The sequence below is a fragment of the Brienomyrus brachyistius genome, chromosome 1 (genome assembly GCF_023856365.1).
Source record: "Brienomyrus brachyistius isolate T26 chromosome 1, BBRACH_0.4, whole genome shotgun sequence".
Classification (NCBI taxonomy): Eukaryota; Metazoa; Chordata; class Actinopteri; order Osteoglossiformes; family Mormyridae; genus Brienomyrus; species Brienomyrus brachyistius.
This window is the reverse complement of record NC_064533.1, coordinates 21079524-21107139: the sequence shown is the minus strand read 5'-3', so window position 1 is coordinate 21107139 and position 27616 is coordinate 21079524. Positions and strand designations below refer to the sequence as shown.

The 27616-nt window shown below is 43.7% G+C and overlaps 4 protein-coding genes across 6 annotated transcripts in view; 2 read left to right on the top strand and 2 right to left on the bottom strand.

Annotated features, from left to right (window-relative positions):
- Nucleotides 1–4273, top strand: part of LOC125738315 (solute carrier family 22 member 23) — a 34104-nt gene extending 29831 nt beyond the window's left edge. For both annotated transcript variants that reach the window (XM_049007174.1, XM_049007164.1), the window contains exon 10: nt 1371–4273. In XM_049007174.1, coding sequence (XP_048863131.1) covers nt 1371–1749 — 379 coding nt within the window. In that variant the 3' untranslated portion in view covers nt 1750–4273. The remainder of the gene's footprint in view (nt 1–1370) is intronic.
- Nucleotides 4274–4917: 644 nt separating this feature from the next.
- Nucleotides 4918–7162, bottom strand: psmg4 (proteasome (prosome, macropain) assembly chaperone 4). Its single transcript, XM_049007214.1, has 3 exons — nt 6933–7162; nt 6220–6295; nt 4918–5053 (listed from the first exon to the last, which is right to left on the bottom strand). Exons 1-3 carry the CDS (start codon nt 7095–7097, stop codon nt 4932–4934), a joined length of 363 nt encoding a protein of 120 aa, XP_048863171.1. The 5' UTR covers nt 7098–7162; the 3' UTR covers nt 4918–4931.
- Nucleotides 7163–7747: 585 nt separating this feature from the next.
- Nucleotides 7748–11237, top strand: LOC125738327 (tubulin beta-2A chain). Its single transcript, XM_049007186.1, has 4 exons — nt 7748–7966; nt 8447–8555; nt 9181–9291; nt 9729–11237. The coding sequence occupies exons 1-4, from the start codon at nt 7910–7912 to the stop codon at nt 10787–10789; spliced, it is 1338 nt and encodes a 445-aa protein (XP_048863143.1). The 5' UTR covers nt 7748–7909; the 3' UTR covers nt 10790–11237.
- A 558-nt stretch (nt 11238–11795) lies between these two features.
- On the bottom strand, nt 11796–15323 carry bphl (biphenyl hydrolase like). 2 transcript variants are annotated; one of them, XM_049007195.1, is made up of 7 exons: nt 15167–15323; nt 14769–14866; nt 14502–14668; nt 14075–14228; nt 13574–13705; nt 13272–13395; nt 11796–13008 (listed from the first exon to the last, which is right to left on the bottom strand). In XM_049007195.1, exons 1-7 carry the CDS (start codon nt 15268–15270, stop codon nt 12918–12920), a joined length of 870 nt encoding a protein of 289 aa, XP_048863152.1. In that variant the 5' UTR covers nt 15271–15323; the 3' UTR covers nt 11796–12917. The 2 variants fall into 2 exon arrangements, with proteins under 2 accessions (XP_048863152.1, XP_048863159.1); XM_049007202.1 differs by lacking the exon at nt 11796–13008 and having other exon boundaries at nt 13487–13705.
- Nucleotides 15324–27616: the final 12293 nt, after the last annotated feature.

Here is a 27616-nt window from a genome sequence, read left to right as displayed (position 1 = left end):
TATTTTTTCTAATGAAAGACTGTGCATCTTCATGATTTTAAAATAATTGAAGGAAACACACAAGTGAACCATTCATAATTATTTATTGAATATTTCAAACAACTGAAATCAAAGCACAAATTGCTTGAAATGAAAACATCTTATGAAAGTTTATGAGATTAGTTTTATTGTAAAAAGTTCCCAAAGAAAAAGTAGAAAATAAATAGTTTGCATTTCTTGCATACAACATAAATTACAATGGAATCCACTTATAGTGATCACGTCTCTCTTGGTGAAACAGATCACTATAAGCGGATGATCATTATAACATTTAGAATTTTTTTCTTTTTTCTTTATGTCTCTGGCAGATTACCATTTAATTGACATTTGTATATTTATTACATGAATATAAAGTAGTAAAACGGAAGTTATATATATATATCAGTATAATTCACTATATACTGAATTATATTGACGATTTCAAAATACAGTGCAACCGTTTTAAATGCTTTTCAAATTACAGAACTGTGTATAATTCAAATATAATACAGCACAGTACTGTACATAAATTATAGCTTGTTGTAGTTTTGCTGCATCTAGATGGCTTGTTTTTGTCAGTTTATCAAAAATGATGAGTCTGCATTTGCCATTGAGAGAAAATTATTTTTCCCGGCATGTTTTCTGTCCTTGCAGTATTAGGTAGCTAGCCAGAAGTAGACGGGTTACCGCAAGGAAAAGTAGGCAAGTAAAAAGAATATATATTAGTGTAATTTCATTTTTTTTTCCAGGTGTTATGTATAAAAAGACCCAAAATGAACACTGTGAACTACTTTAAATAAGCGAATTATTTAAACAGTTTTTGAACAGGAATGATTCTGTCCCAGATTTTTGATCCATATATGTTTATAAGTTGACTGTGCAGTATACATCACTATGACTGTAATCACTATAAGCGCTTTACGCTGTATTTTAACTTAAATATTGGTAGTGTTGAAACTGATTGATGGTATTACCTTTGGTAGCTGAAACTCTTTTTCTGCAGCATTTACATTTGACCTCTTTTGTTCGGTGTCGTCTTCACTAAAAGCCGCACTGTGTCCAAACAAACCGATATGGTATTTTTTGTTGGTACAAGCTGCTCGAGCTGCACAGTCATTTCTCCTCCATGTTGCGTCCACGCCGCTGACTGGACAGGGCGGAGTCCCGTGCGGTAGTATGTTGTTAAAATGACAGTCCATGAAAATACACTACGAAAATTATTGACTTTTTTTTCCAAGTATTACCAGAACAAAAAAACGAAGTAACCGACATGGGCAAGATTATGTCAGTTACAGGTTTTTCGATTAATTGCCCAGCCCTACTTTCTACTTTTTTTCTTTTTCTGTCCACAGGGGCGGCGGTCTCGGTCTTGTTCTGGCCAGCGCTGGCTTTGGCATGCTGACAGCGCCCATCATGGAGCTGCATAACCAGAAGGGCTACTTTCTGCACCATGTCATCTTCGCCTGCTGCACCCTCATCTGCATCATCTGCATCCTGCTGCTGCCGGAGACGCGCCACCAGCCGCTGCCCGAGAGCCTGGCAGACGGGGAGAGCTACGCCCGGCAACCACTGCTGCCGCCCAAGCGGCTGGGCGAGCAGCACCTCCTGCTCACCCGTGGCGAGACCAGAGACTACTCGCGTGTCCATGACACGCCTGTCCGCCAGGCCATCACCTCAGAAGCCAGCGCATGCGAAGGAAGCGCAGCCACCAATGGGGTGAAGCTGCCATGAGCATGCATGTTCTGCACTGAGGCCCCTGCCTGGCGTGGGGGCGGGTCTTGCCTCCAGCCGTCCAATTGCACCTTGCAGCCCACGTTGATAGACTGAGGTGACAACCTCTGATAGGCTGCGATAATCTTGAACCAAGGGACATTAATCAGAGACAAGATCCAGTGACCTTTATAGCCTGATATGGCTGCAGCACTCCCATACTGATGCACACCAGGCCAATTTTTTTCTCCTACAATGTGAAGCACCTTCCCCCCCCCCCCCCCCCCCCAATCTTAAAACCGAATACCACTAGTTGTTGTATTTGCTCAAAACTTATCGCTGTTTTCTGAGATCCTTGTGCAATGGATGTTAGGAGGAACCAGGAGACTAAAGTCAAGCGTCAGGGTTTGTTCCTTATGTGTGAATAAGTATAAGTAGTCAGGATGTCGCCAGAATAGATGTGTTAGAGGCTAATCCTGCTGAGTATTTATCTGTGGGTTATATGAAGTAAAATCCTAACGATGCATTTTTAGGCTCTTATACTCTCTTGGTGCCACTATTCAGGACAGAGCTAACATGTAATTCTCCTGTTTTGTCCTACCTCTCATCCACACTGCTTGAAACGGACACAAGGGTACCAGACTTATTTATTAATGGACTGTATTGACGCAAAACAAGGCAGGTCGCTGAGGAGCAGGGTAAATTTGGTGAGCTTTTACGGATAGTGATGTTTTCATGATCCGTGCAGGGAAGCAGTTTTCTCTCCTAGATGTCGAAAGGAATTGTTTCCCACCTATAAGACACTCATGTTGATGCTAGAAAACCTTGTCATATGAAGCGACCGAAGACAAACGTGATGTGATGATGTGAAGGATAATCTACAACCTTGAAACGTTGTTTTGCAATGTAGATACTGTTTTTAGTTGTAATTTTGGAAATCTTTCTGGCTCAAGTATTCAGCAGATCACACCAAACTAGATCAAAAGAACCTGAAAAAAGCTTTGTGAGGGTTTTGCGATGGATGACATTAAACAGCTGCGTTCTGCAAGTTTTATGGAAAAATCGTGCACCTTGTGGAGCAAACCAGTGTTACCATGTGACACTTTTTTTTTTAACATTCCCTGAATTTTTGCACTGAATTAAGAAACAATCAGAAGTTGCCAAGATTTTTTGTGCAGATGTACTATTCTAGATAGACTTTGTGTGTCGTGCCGTGTTACTAACCACGAGTTCAAAAATCTCGATTTTTTTTTGTTTTTGAAGGCATTTAGCGGTGTGATGGAGACCTCAACTCAGATGTGGTGAATGAAGGTAATTTTGTTGTTGTTTGCGTACAAACTAAGCCTGAAAACCACTGTTATTCGTCATGCTACAGCGGAATCCTTGGAGTACGCGTGCATCTCGTTCACGAGATCTCAAAGCCACAAGCTGTGTAGCAGCCTTGCATACGTCAACTGAGCAAAGACCATTTCACTATTTTTAATGTTGTAATATCAGTTAACAGTTTTTAAACTTGTTTACAAAAATGCAAAAAAAATGTACTGTACAGACTGGACTGTTTATACAGTTTTTTTGGGTCTTGGTAAATCCCAGTCATGTTTTTTGCGTGTGTGTGTGTGTGTGTCTGCGTGTGCGAATGCACACGCGTGTGTGCACATTATGCCCCAGTCTCATTTTATCCCACCTTAGCCAGGGATGATTATACTATTTTCTTGAAGTAGTGAGCATAACAGGCATATACTTCATACAGACGGGCCATCATTATCATTAGGCAAAAGTATGTTTTGAATTGGTGAATGACGGAGGGGAGGGGGACTCTGGGGGCTTGGCAGCTTTCAGCCGTGGCTCGTGCCCCTGCACCCCCCCGTCTATATACGCCCCTGACCTTAGCACTTGCACAAGCGACGTAGATCATCACGTCTGTTCAGGTGTGTTTACAAAGCACAATGTTCTAAAATGGTTCTAAAATGCCTTCGTATGTGGGGTTTGGGTGACAAAATGTTCAAAAACCACTAAAGTAACTTTAATAAGAAAAACAGCAAATGTGCCCTTTGTCTCTTAATATCCAAGAAAGGACCAGTGGACAGTTTTTGACTAGTAACTGCAGAAAGCAATTGTGAACTTTGAAACTTGAAGCAGTGTTTTGTTGTACACTGACTACAGAGCCATTCCCTGGTATCCTGGAAAAAAAATATGTATGAATACACACAAAAATATGTATTTTTGACATATGTCAATATATGGATCTGGTATTAGAAATGTTGAGTATTGTCACATTTTATGAATGTATTACTGTATGGTTTATAAGTACTGTAATACGCAATAGTGGCAATGTGTATATTTTTAGTATTTTGATGCATATTATGACATATGTTAAGAATGTTATTTTTCTATGACATTTATACATGTAACTTTTTTGTAAATGGAATATGGTGAGGGATTACCAAGCAAATAAGTGAATGTAAACCACTTTTTTTTAAATATGGAGGCACATGTGTATGTAAGCCATGAATGTTGTAATAAACCTGTTTATTTATTGATGATATTCATTGGGCTTTTTTTTTTTTTTTTTGAAAAAAGTTTTTTTTCTCTAGCTAATCTGAGTACTGATCCAGAAAACATACTAGAAACCCAATTTTTTACCCTAGAGTCACCCCCCCCCCCGCGACCCAGGATTCTTTGGGCATAAATCACAAGGGGATCAACCAAGGCTACAACATCAGAACCATCCATCCATCCATTTTCCAAACCGCTTATCCTACTGGGTCGCGGGGGGTACGGAGCCTATCCCGGGAGCAATGGGCACGAGGCAGGGAACAACCCAGGATGGGGGGCCAGCCCATCGCAGGGCACACTCACACACCATTCACTCACATGTGCACACCTATGGGCAATTTAGCAACTCCAATTAGCCTCAGCCTGGACTGTGGGGGGAAACCGGAGTACCCGGAGGAAACCCCACGACGACATGGGGAGAAATGCAAACTCCACACACATATTACCCAGGCGGAGACTCGAACCCGGGTCCCAGAGGTGTGAAGCAACAATGCTAACCACTGCACCACCATGCTGCCCCCTACAACATCAGAACCTTGGGCTGAAAATAGAGTCAATCAGTGATGATGCAAACAGTGACAGACAGAGTAGGAAAGATGGGTCACATTTAAAATTTATTTTACTACACGCACAAAAAAAAAAAAAAACTAAAATTTGTCAGGAAACTGTTCCATTTCTTTCTTTATTCTGTTTTCCACTAGCAGCGTAAGACTGGAGTCTGTGGATGGAAGACTGTAGCTGACAAACACTTGCTTTTTGGTTTTCTTAGCTGGAACAGAAACAAAGAAAAAGGCCAGATGAAAGGACCCAAGGACTAGAGCTCCCAAGGACTTGTGCAGGCACCCGAATCACATCTTCCACATTCCCAGAGCACACTCTACAGCAGTGTGTGTTTTTGGTCTGCAGTGTTACACCTCTCCTCAGCCACGGCTTGGGGATTCAACACTGGAGTCAGCAGGTATTCGCTAAGAGGATACCTGCTGTCTCCCAATAACCAGACACCAGCAAACACACCGTCCTTTGCCATCTGACACCCTCCAAAGCTGGACCAGATATAAACATCATGTGTCCTCCCAGGCCACTTAGTGACAATGTCCGTAAAATGTCCTTGCTGGTTGTATATCACCTGCACATTTACACCTGGTGCTAATAACCCTTTTTGACAGTTGTAGGTGGGATTCATTTTTTATATATGTGCTAGTGAGTAAAGTTTATATTTGTATGATTGTAAGACAAGAATTGTGCAATTGTTTTAGAATTCCCTAAAAATATGCATTTGGTTTGTCAGCCCTAAGTCCTTTTCCGTAGACATTCCATTTCCATGGGATTTTCCTGATTGCAGGAAGGTTGGGACTCAATGTATGCCATTTATGTTAACATGCCGAGTAAATATTACGCTGTATTGTTACAGCTGCATCTACACTATGCATATGAATTTATGTGAAATCCTATTTTTATTCTACTTCTTTACATTGAATTTCAAACTGTGATTCTGCAACCTGTTTTCAAACAATTTTATGAATTGAATTTGACTTTCAATAGAGAACGACCTTGAGTTTTGAAAGATGCACAATGAGGTACTCAAAGGACATACAGGTGTTACAACAATGAGCCCCTTTTGCGCTAATTTATAGTTGAATTTATAGTTTTATATTGCAGCATTGACCTCTTACTATATCATCCAAATGTCCAAAAGTGCGGCAGTGTAGTTTTGTGATCAATCTCTGTGTCCGTGACAGGACAGCAGGCAAAAGTTCAAACAAAAAACAACATGTCAGAGCACCCATTCATTTACAACTAAGATTACAAACTATTTTAGTTACCAAGGAATTCAAGAAACATTCGCTAATTAATGACTTAAGTGCTAGATAACGAAATACTCAGCATTACAAAGCTTTTAGGAAACATACCCTTGAGCAGTTTACTGATACCTACCAAGTCTCTGTGCCAGTGCATTTGGTGCTGTATCTGACGGGTCTCCTAGCAGTAATGTTGACAATGGCACTGAATCCTGGATGAGAAAACAAGAATGAGGGCACATATCAGTGATGCTTTGTGACCCGTGAACAAGCAGAATCGTTTTTGCATGTCTACACACATATGAATGTGTGTCGATACATACATTCAGGCACGTGTCCGTCGATATTTATATCTAAATACATGCATTCATGCATAGATTATATACACCACCACGCATAGACCTGTATGTATATAAATACACACAGAGACACATGCATTACATATGTATGAATAGAAATACACACAGCCATATGTAGATCACTCTCACTATATAAGGGTTGGACAAAGAAACTGAAACACCTGGTTTTAGACCACAATAATTTATTAGTATGGTGTGGGACCTGCTTTTGCAGCCAATACAGTATCAATTTGTGTTAGATTTAACAGAAACAAGGCAAGTCCTGCAAAGTGGCCAGAGAGATTTTGAGTCATTTGAGAAATATTATACATGTTAACTATTAAATATGTTAATGTCTTGGGTTATAAATGCAACTACTACACTCATCACTTAGAGATGTTAACTCGATGGAATCAACTGGCTGAAATAAATCCCTTCGTACGCGATTACTAAATAGTATCAGCTGCGCGTTGGTGTAACCGTTTCAAATATAACAATGATTAAAACTTACGTATTTACTGCTCATTGAAACAGCCAAGTTTGACAGGTTGGGGGTAGCGCCAATCCAGAGGAAGAACCCGCCTTTCATTTTCATCACATGGAAATGAACAACTTGCTCTAAAATCTTCTCCGAGAAGTCGTGCACCGAGATCGCATCAGTATCCAACGCGTCCATCACAAATTCGAAAGTATCAGAGTCACAAACCCGGATGTTTAAGAACACATGGAACACGCTTGAACGGCTTTGTCGACGTCACTTCCTGTATATGGCATTCCTAACTACTTGCGTAGTCTAAAGTTTATTAAACTATTATATGCCAAATTTCTACATTTTTGTATCACAGAATATAAGCAATACCATTATTCGGCATCTGTGTGTATGGGTTTATTTTGCAAACAGCAGATTTTAAGAAAGTGTCATACCTTTAATGTCATAGTTAAATTCAAACATTAAAAAGTGTGCCCCTTGTGGGTGGAGGCATAAACAGCACAAACCGGAGCCGGGGTACTATCGGAAAAGGTGATCCAGACTATACAACAGTGAGCCAGTAAGTACTGTGCAAATCCTTCCTAACACATACTTTAAAAGATATTAGATATATTAAATAAGACTTACGATTTAATAGATATATTATATAAGATATTTCATACAAATGGACTCACCCACTCAGTCTAACCTCATCTACAACTACTGCATCCATGTGTAAATGCCGGTGCAGTTAGAGAAGCGCAAAAGTGGTCCAGCGTTCAGAGATGCGACAGCGACACCTGCATCGAACTGTCCGCATAGCGATAGGCTGCCGGTGATGCGATGACAGCCACCCCCCCTGCGGTCAACCAATCATCTACCGGATGCGCAGTTCCGCCGAGGGATGATAACTGCCCACGGCTGAACACAACCGCATCTTTGCTGGACATTTGGGTACCCGAAAGGTGCAGTGGAAACGGGTCGTCGTGTGACCAGGGCACAAACCAGCGAGAGCAGTCATGAGGGAAATTGTACATATTCAGGCTGGTCAGTGTGGAAACCAGATAGGTGCCAAGGTATGTATTTTTATCATTTAGTTTAGAAAGTTTTCTAATGCATTACGATAAGCTCATCAGTGCATGAATATGTTATATTGATATAAATCATAAACGCCAGATATACACTAATATATCCTTTCACGGCATATTAATAATCTTAATAATGAATAATAGCTATTCCGCCTTAGAAATAGGACACGGGGCTTACGTTCTATTAAATGTTCTAAAGTTTTGGCTGGTCAATTTTTCGTGTTTTCTAGTTTTTCCCAGTAACATAAAAACGTGGATGAGATGCGTGGCTCCGAGATGGGTGCGGTCACTGAAAGTGGGTCCGCAAGACAGACATTTATTTTCGGGGCGGGGGGGGGGTCTTGTGTGTCGTTTTCCCAAATTGTCACTGCAGTCAGTAAATGTCATTCATCTATTTTTATGCCTCACGAGACGCACTGTGTCGTTTATGTGTGCATTAACCAGACCTTGTCCTGGTCTGTATTGCAGTTCTGGGAAGTGATCAGTGATGAACACGGCATCGACCCCACAGGCAGTTACCACGGAGACAGCGACCTGCAGCTGGAGAGAATAAACGTATACTACAACGAAGCAATCGGTAAAGCCGTAAAATGCTGCTGACAAACGTCTTAACATCGCAAACTATTCCTTAGTGATTCACGATGACATCAAAAGCTAGACAACACTTAAGTGAAAAAAAAAACATAAAGGAATATCAATCTCAAAAGGCTCCTTCCAAATCAAGTAATTAAATAGGCCTATTGATTGATTTTTTTCTTCTCCTAGTCTGTTAATCCAATGTTAGTCTAATTCCTTTAAATTTATTTCAGTCCACCTTGACTAAAGATAAATCCACTCTGTTGGATAAATAGACAAGGTATCAATAGCTGTAATTGTGATGTAGATGGAAGAAATCTGCATCTCTGCGTTAACACATTTTACCTTACATATCACACCTATTTACATGCATTTTTACTCTAAATTCCTTTATTCTATTCTTCGGGACCTTGATCTCTCTGGAATACGGTTGGAAAGGCATACAAACCCCTGCTTTCAGTGAAACAGATTTGAGAAGTCAGCAGATTTTACCTCCCCCTGCTCTCGGATGCTGCCAGCTAAGCTTGCTGCATCGGAGAGCACCCAGCATTGCTGACAGGACCCCCGCAGAAGGTGCTGCAGGCTCGCAGACGTGCATCACAATGGGCTCTCTCTTCCTCCCACAGGCAACAAATTTGTCCCGCGTGCCATCCTCGTGGACCTGGAACCCGGGACAATGGACTCGGTCAGATCCGGTCCATTTGGTCACATTTTCCGACCAGATAACTTCGTGTTTGGTAAGCCCCTCTGCAGAAGTGGCACCTTCACAGAGGACAGGGTGGATTTCAAAACAGGGTTTATTGGGGACACATGCCAGTGTAGGAAAGGCACCACAGTGTGTGAATGTTAGTGGGAGACGGTAATCGGGTAGTAAACAAAGCAGCATACTCTCTGAGGACTCTCCTCTCTATTAGCAGGATCCTGCGAAGCGTAGGCTGAAGGACAACACAGAGGCTTTGTCCAGTCAGCTAGCACCACAAATTTCAGCCTAGTAGAACGGAGCCTTCTGTCCCCAGTTGAGTTAATTAGAAAACTTTATATAGCTATATACTGCACCTTACAAAGTGAGTTTCTAGGTCATGTTATTAAAGACTGACTATTTATTCTCCTGCTGTGCTAAATAAATTGCCTTCATGTATTTGGGCTTGATGGGATCATCTGTGTATGATTCCAGGACAGAGTGGAGCAGGTAATAATTGGGCTAAAGGGCACTACACAGAGGGGGCGGAGCTAGTGGACTCAGTGCTGGACGTGGTGAGGAAGGAGGCGGAGAGTTGTGACTGTCTGCAGGGTTTCCAGCTCACACACTCCCTGGGTGGGGGTACTGGCTCCGGTATGGGTACCCTGCTGATCAGCAAGATCCGTGAAGAGTACCCCGACCGCATCATGAACACCTTCAGCGTCATGCCCTCGCCCAAAGTGTCAGACACAGTGGTGGAGCCCTACAACGCCACGCTCTCCGTGCACCAGCTGGTGGAGAACACAGACGAGACCTACAGCATCGACAACGAGGCGCTGTATGACATCTGCTTCCGCACGCTGAAGCTGACCACACCCACCTACGGGGACCTCAACCACCTGGTGTCGGCCACCATGAGCGGCGTCACCACCTGCCTGCGCTTCCCAGGCCAGCTGAATGCTGACCTCCGAAAGCTGGCCGTCAACATGGTGCCCTTCCCCCGTCTGCATTTCTTCATGCCGGGCTTCTCACCTCTGACCAGCAGGGGGAGCCAGCAGTACCGCGCCCTCACTGTGCCGGAGCTTACCCAACAGATGTTTGATGCCAAGAACATGATGGCGGCCTGTGACCCACGTCACGGCCGCTACCTCACCGTGGCAGCAATATTCCGCGGTCGTATGTCCATGAAGGAGGTGGACGAGCAGATGTTGAATGTCCAGAACAAGAACAGTAGCTACTTCGTGGAGTGGATTCCCAACAACGTGAAGACCGCCGTCTGTGACATCCCACCTCGTGGCCTCAAGATGTCTGCCACCTTCATTGGCAATAGCACGGCCATCCAGGAGCTCTTCAGGAGGATCTCGGAGCAGTTCACCGCCATGTTCCGCCGCAAGGCCTTCTTGCACTGGTACACCGGTGAGGGTATGGATGAGATGGAGTTCACCGAGGCTGAGAGTAATATGAATGACCTGGTTTCCGAATACCAACAGTACCAGGACGCCACGGCAGATGAGCAGGGCGAGTTCGAGGAAGATGAGCTTGACGATGAGGCGTGACCTCATGGCTGGCCACGCCCATTTGACAGCACACACAGATTCATAGCCTTTAAAACAATCATCCTAATGTGCTAAAAGGAACAATTTTGCTTATTTGGAGTTTTGGCGTGTTTGTGGAAAGAAGAGTCCACGGGCCTCCATCAAAAACTCCATGCAGTCAATGTCTAGCATTCCTGCCGCTTTCACCTCAATATTTTAGCGAAGCGCTTGTCAGTTGTACAAAAGTACAGCGTTGGCTTACTGGCCCGTTTTTCATATTTCGTGCCATTTTTAAACACTGTGCCTCAGTCCAGTACTGAAATCTATTAAGACAATTTCTTGTCTGGTACTAGAGGTTGCAATAGACGTTTCTGAGAATTAGACTGTTAGTAATAACATGGGAAACCATCTCATGCTATACATATGTGGTTGCACTAATGAAATAAATATTGGTATTTAAAAAAAAAAAAAAAAAAAACAGCATGAGTGTCCTGGTGTGTCATTGTCAGAACTGTCCAGTTACTGGTGGTAGAAACTGCTTTGTCATAATTACTAGAATGCAGAAGTCCAGGTTTAGATATAGATATATAACAGATTAGGCCAGTGTAGAGCTGCCACTTACAACTATTATTCTATGAATTAATTTTATCAATTATTCCATTAATCTAAACAATTAATTTTCCTCCAGAAAATGAAACTGACCATTTAAGTAAGTTCTATTTTGACAACAAACTATTTGCCATTGGAGGGCTTTTTGGTACCATTCGGACATTACTTACATCCACAATTAGATAAGCAGATTAGTAGTGCGCCCGAAATATTGAGAAACATTTTGTGATATCCAAAAGTGAGTACTCTCTCTAAGTTTGCTGTATCCTTTTGCATATTGAATTCAGTTAGGGGTGGAAGCCACATGCGACTATTTTAGTAAATCATTGAAGCGATAAGCACTGAAGTGGTGGTGAAGAAAGGGACAGATCAGAAGACATCTTCTACTAGGTAAAAAGACTTTTTGCAGATTAATGTCTGACTTTTTTTGGTAAACATAGTTTTTATTTTAATTTCAGTTCACAAATAATTTTCTTTGGTGTCCATTTTCGTTTCAGTTTCGATAATAACACTGGTCTCAACAAGCCCAGCGCATTAACACACACATCGGCATCGTCAAACAATGAAGAATAAGACCAGATTCTAGACTAAACATTTTCATAAACACTTATACAATGGAAATTCTAAGATAGCAGACAGACAACTTTATTACTTTAATAATAAATGTATTTAGCAGCTACTGGGAAAATAGAAATTAAAAATCCCTCCATACTAATGGTAATATAATGAACATGAATAGACAGCAGTTACGGTGGCTTTGCCTACTCTGACGGCCCATCATCCCAAATTACGCCAGTGTGTTTTCTCTTTAGTTGCTCATACACAGTGCGTTGTGGTGTGCCATCGAAACTTTGCACCGTGTACAACCACCTTTTTGTTTTTTGATAATAAAGGAAAATATTTGTTATAATTAACTGAAGTTTTTTGAAAATAATAAAAGAAATTTTATAATAATAATAATAAAAAAGATGCGTTGATTTAAAATATTGATGTTGACGCATTTTCGGTGTTAAAGGCATCAACTAACCGCGGCAGACATAGACCTGTGGTGTTCTAAACAGCGGTACACAGAGGTATCTTCTTTTATGAAAACGATCATTATGGCGTAAGTTACAAGATTAATATTTTCAGAGGTACGTTACGAATACGTGTTGACTATTAAACAAGTGCATGTTTTTCTATAATCCTCCACTTTTAATTTGGAAAAGTCACGCTGACACTTACTTAAGCAGTGTTTTTATTTCCATAAAAGAAATTCATACCGAGTAAGATGAAGGTTGTTATAGACAGGAAGTCAGGATGGTAGCCAGGGTTTTTAAAATACTGAGGTCAAAACTGTTAGCCCTTCGTAGGTATGACCCATACTGGATCATGGTAATCGGAGATGCAGAGAAAATACTGCAGACTTTACCTCTATGTCCTCAATGGTAGGTATGGGGATGCATGAAGGTCATACTGAGTGTTTTTGACTACTACCCCCTGGCTGTCATTTTACAAGTCATTACCAAATCACATGCGCGAGTCCCAGGTCCCCAGCTTTTCACTGACAGAGAAATTCATCGACAAGCCTGTTGAATTCTGCCGCAAATCTTAAGTGCAGGTTGTGTTTCCCCTCTGGCATCAGATGCAGACTGCACGTGAAAAACACCATTACATCACAAAATTAATAAACATAAGCAACACTTTACATATATATTCATCTTTTGTTACACTTATAGTATAGTAGGTATTCCAACATAAACTCCCTAAATGGTTAAGAAACCTCTGATGAGATGATGAACCCAAAACATACAGGATCCTAATAGAAAGGATGGTCTGATGACTGCTTCTCCGTATACTTTGATCTGCTCTGATTGGTTGGTCTGACATTTAGCCCAGGCTGCACTTTACTCACCAAGAGCCCCGGATGTTCTGTAGCAGGTACTGAGGATGGAAGGCAGGGACCACTGGATCCTTCTCCCCATGCACTATCAGGGTGGGGCAGCCAATTTGGGGCAGCACATCTCGGCAGATGCTTCCTGAAGTGATCACAGTGACCATCCCTCACATATGGGGAGCAAAAGATGGCAGCCGGCTAATGTTCGTTTGGAAGTAAGGGATAGTTCCCACCTTCAACCGTGCCTTGGCCAGGTGCACCGAGCTTACAGCTCTCTTACACATTAAGCATGATGCCACACCCACATGAGCCAGCCTCACCATCTGGCCTCTGAGCGAAATCACTCATGGCCTCCACCCAAGCCTCCCACGTCCTAGTGAAGTACTCCGGTCCATACATGTCCTCCATGGGTTTCCGCATCTTGCTGCTCCACGTGGACACGTCCTTGATGGCTGGAGACAAAGATTGAGAGACATTCGTTGGGAACTCCACCTGAAGCCAACAGGTGTTTCACCAAATGTTTCAAGCGATCTACCCTGCACACCACTGGTACTACTGGTCCAGAACAGCAGCTTTTTCTTTTCTAAACCAGCATAGCTACTTGATAGTCATACAGACCAGAACCCACCGAAAAACAAGAAAAATTCTACTTCCAAAATTCTAATTTAATTGCTTAGATTCTTATTTAAAAAATTGCCTGCTCCCGTCGTCTACAAGCGCATACATTCACGTACTGCAGGGCGTGCTTCCCATTTTTCTTATCTGTTGTGACAGACACTAGTAAGCTTCGAACAAACCCCCATAAAGTAGCGTCCATTTACCATTGTATATCTTCACGTCATGTTCTGATACGTAAGCGCTGGCCCCCCAGATGACCAGCTTGTTGACGGAGGAGGGGTTCCGCGCAGCGGCGATCACCGCTGTTATACCGCCGTCGCTCCACCCCAGTAAAGAGAACTTGTCAAACCCTAAAGCCTAGAGTTAGTAAACTGTTTTATGATACGGGCAACTATACACACGGCAAACCACTTACCCGGGCATATCAATACGAAAACCCAAGCCACTGTGGCTATGATCAATGAAGAATAGTATTTGCTGCATTTCAAAATTTCATTGCAGTACTATGCATTCCCATGCAACATAATAAATAATGACAACGATCTGCACTGATAACGTGAGGTGATCTGGCATGGTCACTGCAGAAGAAAAATGGTGGGACAGCAAGGCATATCACATACATGCTCTCACCTTCATAAGATCCACAGCGTCCTTGGCGTCTCTGTCAAAAAAGTCGGGTGGAAAGTCTCTATCAGGCGGTCTAGAGCGTCCATAACCTCTCGGGTCCCAGGAAATTATAGTGAAACGCTCTTTACTCAAATATGTTAACTGCGGGCCAAAGTCCGTCTGCCCGCTGCCTGTCGGACATTATAAACACACACGTATTTCAGCTTTATTTAATATTTTAAAAGTCTTTTATGTGCAGCATTTGTTGTAAATGTAAACGGACTATTATACCTAATGCTCCAGGAAGAAGCAAAACGACATGATCCCCTGTTCCAGTCCGTTGGTAGAACAGTTCACTTCCATTCACTTTCTGTTTACCCGAATCCATTCTGCGGTATGAATGAAAGAATACCCTTTAATTAAACTATTTATTGTAAATAACTAAGAAACAAAGTTACCTTGCATTAATTATAGTTTGTGTGGAAGTCTAACGCAAGGTCAAAGTTCTGTCTCATCAAGTTTTCAACATTTATTTGCTACTTTGGCGTTGTGAAAATGCTTTCGGTTTAGGCCATAAGCGATTTATTAGTTACTCGTTGTAAGTGTTCTATATGTAAAAAAGCATTTAGCATGAGTAAAAACATGCACTGACGCACAAACCCTATGAAAACGATCAGTAGAAGTTTTACCGAAAGGAAACGGCTCTTTGCGACGTTTTTCGGACGTCCTTTCGGTATGTGAGAAATGTGCATAGCACTCCTCTCCTACAGCATAACCCCAGACTGGCAGCCATCTCTCCCGCCCCGTCTTCACTGAACACATCAAATCAGACATTACGATCAAATCGTAAATTTTCTTCTTTTCTTAGGACCAAGTTACTTGCCTTTTCCTAACAATAAGAAATCTTTGACAAATGTGGTATGCTGATTACATATCACTGAGGGGGACCAAGTGGACTGTTTTTTTTTTGCTAATTTTGCTAATTTACGAAAATGTAGAACCGAAACTTAAGGATCGAAATATTGTGGTTAGCGATGAACACTTGTCCACGATGATTAAACATAATTGTGTTTCTATAGAATTAAAGGAAGTATAGTCCTCCTGCGATATGACACATTTCCTCGAACATCTACCTATATTATGCCTCAGCAGTCTCCAGGAAACCTAGTTTTTTTCCCCCACATGCAAGTATGACTTTCCAGTTACATAAATAGATAAGATCAAACGAAAACTGAAGACATACACCAAGCTTATTATTAGGAAATTTGTTTTTATCGTATTTTATATTTAACAGCAGACTTTCCATAACCCAAGGAAATGTTTTATTTTTCATTACTTAAAAAAAAAAGTGTTAAAGCAAACGTACACTTGTCAGTATCAACGGTCCCCCAGCACTTCCCAGTATTAAAAAATAAAATAACAATGTTCTTCTTGTAAATGAGGAACCATATACCTCAGTATTGCTTATTAATGATGGATATAATCTCTTGATTTATATAGTCGAACTGCCTCCATATAAGAAGTTAATGAAGTAAATTAGACGTAACTGTTAAATTAACATACATGCTTCCTGCCTTTTTAAATACATGACCAGGCATCCCTGCACAGCTAATAAAAACTGCAGTATATGTAGAGCTGTTTCCCAGACTAAATTAAGGCCAGATTTCTGGAGTTATTGTCACAATGAGATGATAATTCCCAGCTAATTTCTATTTCAATTCCCAACTATAGCCAGTCCAGGACTGTAAAATACTGAGATACTGCTGCTGCCTGGGGTGTAAAGTTATATTCCCTGTTAAGTATTGTCATCTTCAGCTCAACTACCAGCTGTCTTTGTAGGATTTGCTTTATAAACATGAAGTTATGAGATTTATGATGCTTAACAAATGCTAATGCAAATCTGTAGGAGGCTCATGTCCAGGCTCTAGACCTGAGCCTCCTGCAGAATTACAGTTGCCATGAGACTTTGGCATGCTCGCTAAGCAGCATACCCCCAACCTGCAGAAAAGTACCAGTACAGCAGCAGCAGACTCACCACATCGTGTTCTGAGCTGACATTTAGCATGGCAGAAAAACACCGTAAATGTAAACTTTGACTGGAGAGTGAGGCCCAACTAACCCACTTTAGGGCTTTGACACCAACTTGCTGAGGTCTTCCTTAACCGGCTGTGGGCAGCAGAGACAGCAGAGCCCCCAGCAGAGCCATCCAGGCCCTTCTTCATCCTGCAGTTGAACATCTTATGCAGCATCTCCAGCAGGTTGTGACTCTGGCCTAGGTGGTCCGAGCATCTGTGACAGTCGATGCCGATGTTCCTTCTCACCATTTCCAGGTGCTCATTATCCACAGCACAATTGCCTGGGAGGGGGGGCATGACTGCCGGGTTGAGAGTGCATCTAGACTGTTACCAGGGCGATGGGAGAGCACCCACCATGAATTGAAATCACATTTCACTCTGACCAAATGATCTCCAGTGACTGAATCGCAGTTGCAATTTATTAATACATCCCTGTAACATCTGGTCAGTATGCCAGCTGATGAGAATGACTTAACAACATGGTGGAAGCTGTCCTACCGAACCTTACTGACCCTGGTAGTGTTGGATGCACTGACCTCAGCACCATCCACCATGTCTCGACTGGACAGTTACCTGGTTGTAATCTCCAATCTGAATCCATTTAGCATTTTATATGGTGAGAGCTAATGGGACAAAACAAGGAAGCCATGTTTTATATACTTACATTTTTATAGGGAATTTTATTTCAAGGTTGACTAAACATCTAACCTAACATTAACTTGAACACTAACCCTAAACCATAACCCTTCCCGCAGAGGTCTTAAGTATTTTCACATGGTAGTATTGATGGGTTAGCACTTGTTAGGTCTGTCACTGAACTTCTTAAGGAATGTGGATGAATATGCATGTTCCCTCCACATTGCAAAGACATTAAATAGTTTCTTCATGCTTATGCCCTGTGCTTCCTGCGATAGACTCCAGGCTCATTATTGCACTGCACAGGGTGAGCTGCTAAAGGAAAATAGATGGATGCATGATGTTTGTTCAACACATCCAATGACTGAAATCAATCTTACAGTCTTTGTGTTCTTAGTGCTGAGATTCACCCTGCGTCTAGTAGAAACCTTGCATGTGAACCGCGCACGTGCAAGATAATTGATAAAGTGTTTCCAGTAGGTGGCAGCCTGGACTTTCACAGATCAGCAGTCAACAGTGAAATAGTAGAGGAGTTTGGTGTTTTATTAGTAGTAGTTAAGGTGAGCAGCTGTATGAAGAGGTATCAGCATGTTTAATTTTTCATACTATCCAGACATTATATCGAGGTATATGGTATTTTAAGCGAACATTATTCCAGTATTGTGAATTTCTGGCAATAAAATTCACCGAGCTGATTTTGTCATAAAGATTTTTAAATATTGTGGATATGCCTTATTACTGTAATATCGCCTAAGACTTGACTAATGACTGTTCATAATAGTTTACCTGTTTCACTACACTGCTTTTATTTGTGTTTGTTGCAATACACCTGCCCTCTGCTGATCTGGTGGAGTATCACTGCTGTATGCATGCACTGACCGTGACTGGCCCCAGCCTGAAAATACACACAGAAAAGAGAAGTATGAACTAGGCTTTAGACCAATGGTTCTCAAACTCGGTCCTCAGGACCCACTGCCCTGCTTGTTTTCCAGCTATCCGTGCCCTACACACTGCTGATCGACTGAACACACCTGATCCAGGTAATCAGAAGCTGAAAGACAGCTGGGACTTGTGTGTGGGGCAGGGATAGACGGAAAACAAGCAGGGCAGTGGGGCCCGAGGACCGAGTTTGAGAACCACTGCTTCACACTATAGGTAATAATAATAATAATAATAATAATCGATACTTTTTTGACAGAGGTAGGCTCTGTTCTCCAACATCACTAACAACAGCTTGACCACATGGTACTGGGTCCGTTTGCAGATTTCCACACCTTCTTTTACAAGCAACCTCACATCTTAAAAGACCAATTCATAAAGACAAGATTTATTAATATCTAATTTATTTAGAAATGCTTTATGATTTTTGATTTATTTTTAAACAGTGAATGCAAATGGGGCGGTATGGTGGTGCAGTGGTTAGCACTGTTGCCTCACACCTCTGGGTCCCAGGTTTGAGTCTCCGCCTGGGTCACTTGTGTGTGGAGTTTGCATGTTCTCCCCATCGTCGTCGTGGGGTTTCCTCCGGGTACTCCGGTTTCCCCCCACAGTCCAAAAACATGCTGAGGCTAATTGGAGTTGCTAAATTGTTCCTGGAATGCAGGGTCAGTACCTACCCAAACTGGCCCAAGGAAGGCCAACCGGTGAACTGGCAACACAGTCATGGGCGCCCAAGGCTCATAAATTCACAACGGCAGTGAGCTAACTATGATAGAGAGGTGTCAGAACACACAGTGCATCGCAGCTTGCTGCATGTGGGGCTGCGTAGCCACAGAACGGTCAGAGTGCCCATGCTGACCCCTGTCCACCACCCATGATGCCCACAATGGGCAGGTGAGCGTTAGAACTGGACCATAGAATAATGGAAGAAGGTGGCCTGGTCCGATGAGTCAGGTTTTCTTTTACATCATGTGGAGGACCAAATGTGTGTACGTCATTTACTTGGGGAAAAGATGGTTCCAGGATGCACCACGGAGAGAAGGTAAGCCAGCGAAGGCAGTGTGATGCTCTGAGCAATGTTCTCTGCTTGGAAACCGTGGGTTCTGACATTCGTATGTTACTTGGTTAGACAGAAAAACATGGACACACGTTTTTACTCGCCCAGACGTGGGTCACCGGGGCCCCCTCCTGGAGCCAGGCCTGGGGGTGGGGCTTGATGGCGAGCGCCTGGTGGCCAGGCCTACACCCATGGGACCTGGTCGGGCACAGCCCGAAGAAAGCACGTGGGTCCCCCCTCCAACGGGCTCACCACCTGTAGGAGGGGCCAAAGGGGTCGGGTGCAGTGTGAGTTGGGCAGTGGCTGAAGGCGGGGACCTTGGCGATCTGATCCTCGGCTGCAGAAGCTAGATCTAGGGACATAGAATGTCACCTCTCTGGTGGGGAAGGAGCCTGAGCTGGTGCGTGAGGTTGTGAGGTTCCGACTAGATGTAGTCAGGCTCACCTCAACACAGGGCTTGGGCTCTGGAACCAGTCTCCTTGAAGGGGGTTGGACCCTCTTCCACTCTGGAGTTGCTCACGGGATGAGGCGCCGAGCAGGTGTGGGCATACTTATTGCCCCTTGGCTGGGCACCTGTACATTGGGGTTTACCGCGGTGGACGAAAGGGTAGCCTCCCTTCGCCTTTGGGTGGGGGGACAGGTGCTGATTGTTGTTTGCGCTTTTGCACCAAACAGCAGTTCAGAATACCCACCCTTTTTGGAGACCTTGGAAGGGGTGTTGGAGAGCACTCCTCCCGGGGACTCTCTTGTTCTACTGGGGGACTTCAATGCTCACGTGGGCAATGACAGTGAGACCTGGAGGGGCGTGATTGGGAGGAACGGCCCCCCGATCTGAACCCGAGTGGTGTTTTGTTATTGGACTTCTGTGCTCGTCACGGATTATCCATAATGAACACCATGTTCAAGCATAAGGGTGTCCATATGTGCACTTGGCACCAGGACACCATAGGCCGCAGTTTGATGATCGACTTTGTGGTCGTGTCATCGAACTTGCGGCCGCATGTATTGGACACTCGAGTAAGGAGAGGGGTGGAGCTGTCAACTGATCACCACCTGGTAGTGGGTTGGCTCCGCTGGTGGGGGAGGAAGCCGGTCAGACCTGGTAGACCCAAACGTTTAGTGAGGGTCTGCTGGGAACGCCTGGCGGAATCTCCTGTCAGGAGGAGCTTCAACTCCAACCTCCGGCAGAACTTTGCCCATGTCCCGGGGGAGGCGGGGGACATTGAGTCCGAATGGGCCATGTTCCATGCCTCCATTGTTGAGGCGGCTGACCGGAGCTGTGGCCGTAAGGTGGCCGGTGCCTGTCGCGGTGGCAATCCCCGAACCCTGAGGGATGCTGTCAAGCTGAAGAAGGAGTCCTATCGGACCTTTTTGGCCTGTGGGACTCCGGAGGCAGCTGATAGGTACCGGCAGGCTAAGCGGAACGTGGCTTCGGCGGTCGCTGAGGCAAAAACTCAGGTATGGGAGGAGTTTGGTGAGGCCATGGAGAACGACTTCTGGACGGCTTCGAGGAGATTCTGGTCCACCATCTGGCGTCTCAGGGCGGGAAAGCGATGCAGCATCAACACCGATTCTGTTCATAACTTTTATGGATAGAATTTCTAGGCGCAGCCAGGGCGTCCGGTTCGGTGACCTCAGGATTAGGTCTCTGCTTTTTGTAGATGATGTGGTTCTGTTGGCCTCATCGGACCGTGACCTTCGGCTCTCACTGGAGCAGTTCGCAGACGAGTGTTAAGCGGCTGGGATGAGAATCAGCACCTCCAAATCCGAGACCATGGTCCTCAGCTGGAAAAAGGTGGAGTGCTCTCTCCGGGTCAGGAAGGGGATCCTTCCCCAAGTGGAGGAGTTCAAGTATCTCGGGGTCTTGTTCACGAGTGAGGGAAGGATGGAGCAGGAGATCGACAGGCGGATAAGTGCGGCATCAGCAATAATGCAGGCGCTGCATCGGCCTGTCATGGTGAAGAAGGAGCTGAGCCAAAAGGCAAAGCTCTTGATTTACCAGTCGATCTACGTTCCTACCCTCACCTATGGTCATGAGCTATGGGTAGTGACCGAAAGAATGAGATCGCGAGTGCAAGTGGCTGAAATGAGTTTTCTCCGCAGGGTGGCTGGGCTCTCCCTTAGAGATAGGGTGAGGAGCTTAGTCATTCAGGAGGGACTCAGAGTAGAGCCACTGCTCCTCCGCATTGAGAGGAGCCAGATGAGGTGGCTCGGGCATCTGATTAGGATGCCTCCTGGACGCCTCCCTGGTGAGGTGTTCCAGGCATGTCCCACTGGGAGAATGCCCCGGGGAAGACCCAGGACACGCTGGAGGGACTGTGTCTCTCAGCTGGCCTGGGAACGCCTCAGAATTCCCCCGGAGGAGCTAGATGAAGTGGCCAGAGAGAGGGAAGTCTGGGTTTCCCTGCTGAGACTGCTGCCCCCGCGACCCGACCTCGGATTCAGCGGAAGATAATGGATGGATGGATGGATAATTAGTTTTAGAAAATATTCTTTACCTGCATGTGTGAGTGAATGGTGTGTGAGTGTGCCCTGCGATGGGCTGACCCCCCATCCTGGGTTGTTCCCTGCCTCGTGCCCATTGCTTCCGGGATAGGCTCCGGACCCCCCGCGACCCAGTAGGATAAGTGGTTTGGAAAATTAATGGATATTCTTTACTTAAACAGGCTTAAAATAAAATAAAAATATCAATATGAATATGTACACTGTCATGCCTGGCTCGTACGATCCTCGTGTGTGCCACGCCCCCGGATTATCCACGTGTGCTTCCCCGATCTAGCCCAGCTGTGTCCACTTATTTTCGCCCAGTCCTGTCTATTTCAGTCCATGTCTTGCCTTAGTTATTTGTCCGTCATTGGTGTTGGTTAATGTCAATGCTTGTGACCCCTCCTGCCCTGCCCGTCTTACCCGCTTCTATAATAAATCCCCGTTTTTCCCCGTGTTCTGCCTGCTTCCTGCCCGCTTGCCTGCCCATGCAATCACCCGCTTTCACCGGCGATTTGCGACATACACATTATCTAATGCAAAGAATTGGCAAAGCATTACAGGAGTCCCTCATGTAATGTGACAGCATTGTATGGTATTTTCTGAATAGTCACCACAGGTTCCTGACTAAGGCAAAGGTTCAATGCATGCACTACATCGTCCATGTTTAGCATCACATACATATTTTCAACACAAAATTGGAGTCTATGTCTCTTTGTGTAAACTTGCAGAAACTGTTTTAGTCTAATAAAAGATTGGGGATTCTATTGCACGTTTAATTTTAAGAAGATTAAGAATATATTAATCTTAAGAATAATTTTCATTACTATGTGAAGAGGGGGCAGCATGGTGGTGCAATGGTTAGCACTGTTGCCTCACACCTATGGGACCCGGGTTCGAGTCTCCGCCTGGGTTACATGTGTGTGGAGTTTGCATGTTCTCCCCATGTCGTCGTGGGGTTTCCTCCGGGTACTCCAGTTTCCCCCCACAGACCAAAAACATGCTGAGGCTAATTGGACTTGCTAAATTGCCCATAGGTGTGCATGTGTGAGTGAATGGTGTGTGAGTGTGCCCTGCGATGGGCTGGCCCCCCCATCCTGGGTTGTTCCCTACCTCGTGCCCCCAGCTTCCGGGATAGGCTCCAGACCCCCCGCAACCCAGTAGGATAAGTGGTTTGGAAAATGGATGGATGAGACTACAGGAAGAACACAAACAATGCTGACTAATAAATGGATGAGTTTTTCAAAATAGTGTCATTATTACTCCAAACTGTAGATGGCAGTGCCGGTACAAAAAAAAGTCTTATATTTCTCAAGTTTTCCCTGTGGCACTACTGCGTCCTAATGTTAAGGTGACTAGTGTTGTAATTAACGTGGCATTAAGTCTTGCAAAAATAACATCAGCAAGGGCATGTGAGGTTTTTTTTTACATTTCACAAATCATCATTATAGGGTGGCCAACTTCGATCAGCTGGATGGCGTGAGATTTTCAATTTGAGAAAAGTATACACATCCATTTACATGTATGTAAGAGTTTAATACCTTGTTGATAGCCTGTAGCAAACTACCCCAGCACTATTAATGCAGCTAATCTGAGCTTTATAATAGAATAATATAGATTTGCCGTAAAGTTTCTTATGTGAGCGTTAGTGTCCAGACACCATCTCTCCAGCCGCCTCCTCCAGCTTCTCTAGAGGATACCAATGCATTTCGAGATATGACCTCTCCAGCATGTCCTGGGTCACCCCCTCCTGAATGTCTGAGCTCCACACCCTAAGACCTGACACCATGCAAAAGAATTTTTATTAAACCATTTTTCAAGACCTAATTCTTTAAATACAGGAGAATACACAGATGCAACACATAAGGGCAATCAGAGCAGGATAATTGGTAATTATTAAACATACTGAGTACGCCTGATAACATGAACATTTTTAAAGCCTTTTAATGAACAAAACGTAGATGACACATATGATCCCAAACTTCGGTGTTATAATCCTTTATCTATAACACAAATCGAATAAGACCAGCTAAATGTACATGTGTTATAATTTGTGTTAGTTCAGGAAACTGTGTTTCTGTCTATTGCATGGCTGAGGTAGATATTTACTCTGGCACAAATTGGCAGCCAACCATAGCGTCATGCAACGTCAGTCTTCCTTGTTGTTCTGCGTGAGGCTTTGGGGCATCCCCGGCCGCCAAGACGCCCACGTGCTGTTGAAAGCGCTCAAATTTCCTCTATTCTTCCATCTCCTCCACTATAAGCACTATACATCCCTTGCCTTCACATATGAAGCCTTCTTTGCAGGGGGTAAACACAGAGTGGGTTTGTGCCCCCAGCTCACCTACATAATGGCAACCTGCACGATATTCCCCAGTACTGGGCCATGGATTGAAATTCCCCCACCTTTGCTTTGGATTTGTCATCTAACAGTGATACATCGGAGAGCTTGTGGAGATATTCTGTCAAACCCACCAGAGGTTAAAGGCACAGCCCATAAAGAATAGAAATAACCGTTTGTGTTGAGTTAGCATGAAATTCTAGATCTTCTCAAAGGCCTTTTCTGATGTTCTGGCAAGCACCAACGACCAAAAAAAAATTTCCAGGCAGTGTGACTCAGCCAATACAAATCAGATGATACTCGTGTATACAAGGTAAAAATAACAAATTTCACTTTCTCACTGAAAACAATTAAAAACCACCAGCCGGGATGTTTCTTCAAACTTTCAGGAGTGTGCAGCAGTCTGCTGAAACTGCGCTCAAAGGAAGCACAATAGTTCAATGGTTTCTGTAAACACCTCTGCTCGTTTTTTTCTTCTTTTCTCTCATGTCATCAAACACAAAACCACAAATCGAAACTACAAATCAGACTCACAGTGTCGCTATAAATAAAGTACCACAAAAATGGAAGCGTAACAAACATTTAGCAACTGGAAATGAGATGTCACTGGATGTAGAAGATAGAGTGAGTGTCTTCACAAAAACAGTAGCAATATTTTGACTTACAGGTAAAAAGTTTCCCATTCACAAGAACATTACAAAACTACAATGTTATTTTGTGAGAGAGGCCCAGTGAAAATAATTCCATTATCTTTCCTTGATGACAAGTTGGAAAAACATTAGTAATTAGTATTAACCATTAGTTAAAAGCTAGTTCTTCTCTGCTTCATTTGTTAACATCAGAATTTACAACTGTGGCACACAGCACAGTGTATCACTCCTCAACGAGGGCAAATCACAGGTGATTCGCTAGAAAGTATCTGTCACGCCCACACAGGCGGAAACCGCCAGGTGCACGACATTAAGGGTGAAGAGCAGGGGTATGAAGACTGCCAAGCCACACCAGTTCCCTGCGAAGTATTGAGCTAATGTTTACCAGCCATACCGAGCGGTTTCTTGTCCATCGTCTCCCCCTTCTACCCAACCCATTCTGTTTACCTGTTGTCCGTTCCTTACCTGCCTTCTTTCTCCGTTCCAGACCCGTTCCCGATCCTGACCCACCTGTCCCGGCACGTCTCGTTCCCGCTCCCTCATGTGGTCCCGTCTCGTGCTTCTTTGTAGGACTGACTACCCGGCAACCGACCTTCATGCCTGTCCACCGACCTCGCCTCTCGATCATCCCTCCTTGTACTTTTGCCCTACGAGCGCAAATAAACCTAGCGCTGGTTCGCATCCCTGGATCCTTGTCTTTCTGTCCCGGGCTGCCTGACAGTATCGGCATTTTTTAATTCTGGTCATATGATTGGCCATTCATCTACACAGAGTTATGGTAAACCTGGATCCTATTTGACAAAGCAAAGAGCACAAGGATGGTGGCAACCTAGACAAGATTTGTCAAAATTCATGCTTCTGGACCCTAGGGAGGGATCTTACACACATGGAAAGAACATGCCAACTCTATATATAGAAAGAAGGGTGGGATTTGAACCTTCAGCCCCTAAATTGTAAGGCTGCAGTATTACCCACAATTTTCATATGATCATGTTGGTCTAAAATTCTATGCTAAATATCCTACACCAGTGATTCCTAACACTGTCCTCAGGGACTGCCAGACAGTCCACGTTTTTGCTCCCTCAGAATATGAGGACTGTCTGGCAGAGAGCTGGGAGGGAGCAAAAATGTGGACTGTTTGGGGTCCCAGAGGACTGGGCTGGGAAACACTGTCCTATACTAAATACTAAGCATAAATCTTGACACAAGGCTTAAACACACAGAGACACAAAAGTACATGACAATGATGTTTGCCCCAGATGCTCCAGACTGAAAAAAATTTAAGTGAAATGTTATAGTGTTATATATTGTTGCTAACAGCTATACCATCTGCATTTCAAACGAGGTGATCCACCTGAAACTAAGCTGGTTTGGGCTTGGCCAGTTTTCGGATGGGAAAGTGAGTTGCTACCGAAAGTGGTGTTGGTGTGACCAATGGGGTAGTCCATCCTGTTATGCAGTGATGGGGATGCGGTACTGTAAAAATGGTGCCACAGTTTACATAAGACATAAAACTGCGGTCTTGACTCTCTGAGGTCATAAAAGATCCCTGGGCATTGTTTCAAAGATTAGGGATGTACCCTGACACCCTGGCTAAAATTGCTGACTGTGGTCCTTTCAAATCTGGCCTCCTAATCATCCCCTATATTTAACTGGTGAATTCTCTCCTGCTCCTTCACCAACTTAGCTACTATTTGTTTCACAGAATGGCTGCCATTGCCTCATCCAGGTGGGGGCAACACGGTGGTGGGGGTTGAAGCGGATCCCCATTGGTTCTGTAAAGTGCTTTGGGTGTCTTGAAAAGCTCTATATAAATGTAATGTTCGTAGTGAAAACCAACGTTACATCTACCTGGAAAGTGCTATAAAAATATGAATGACTGCGAATTCTACAACTTGGGTGTTCTTGCTAAAGAGACTCAGCGCAGATAACAATGAAAACAGGATGCACCTTTCAGAGCAGATTGAGAAAAGCACCTGAACCCGCTTTTACGGGTAAGACTTAATCAGCACTAAGTTTTGGAATGTCTGTTTATTTTATTCACCAGTGCCTAGTCTGGTTCTCTCTTCAAGAGAAGGGAGTGTGAAAGAGAAACACCTCTTTGGTGCCAGTCAGGGCAGTTTTAGGGGCAGAGTACATTTCAGAGCTGCTTCATCCATGCATGACTAAGAACCGACCTTCAACTTTCTTTATCATAGAGAAGAATCTAGAAATCATGAGAGATGAATCAGCAGCAAGATGCCAGAGCGCTGACAGCAGATGACAGCAAATGCTGTCATATTGACATATTTTGGAAGACATTTTTTTTTCCATATGTCAAAAAGTGTGAATTTATTTTCCAGGAACCATAGTTATTTGTAGAACCAAAATTGTGAAAATTTGCCCGCTTTGAAAGTTTTCTTGTCCAGCCTATTGTCTAACTGTTCTTTTACCGTAACCTACACCATCACCCTACCAAACATTCAGCAACCTTTCATCCATCTTTCTATCCATTAACAGTTTATCCTGTGTAAAGTGGAAATGTACTTTCTTCCTTCCAATATTGCTTATTGCAATACCAATTGTATGGAGTACTGTTACAAATAGTTATTTTCTAGTTATCACATTCCCGATGAACACCAAATGAATACTAAAATCTTAATTTATTGCATAAAACATTTAAATAAAACCAGTAAATTTGTATTTTGCATGAAAAGTATTTCTCGTTCTACCATGTCAAGTTCTTGATAGAGCACTGTGGACATTCAAAACTGTTTTTTTTTTGCAGAATATTAGGATGTTGTCCTGTTATAACTTAAAGTTGGGCTAGAAGACTCTGCTGTGGGAGTCACACTCTTTATCTTCAAGCAGAGACACTCATATATAAGGAAGCATGTGGCACATGAGCAAGCAAAGACTCTGTGAGGCACGGGGAGGTTGCTGGAGCATAAGCCCAAACGCCATGACTCACTGACTGG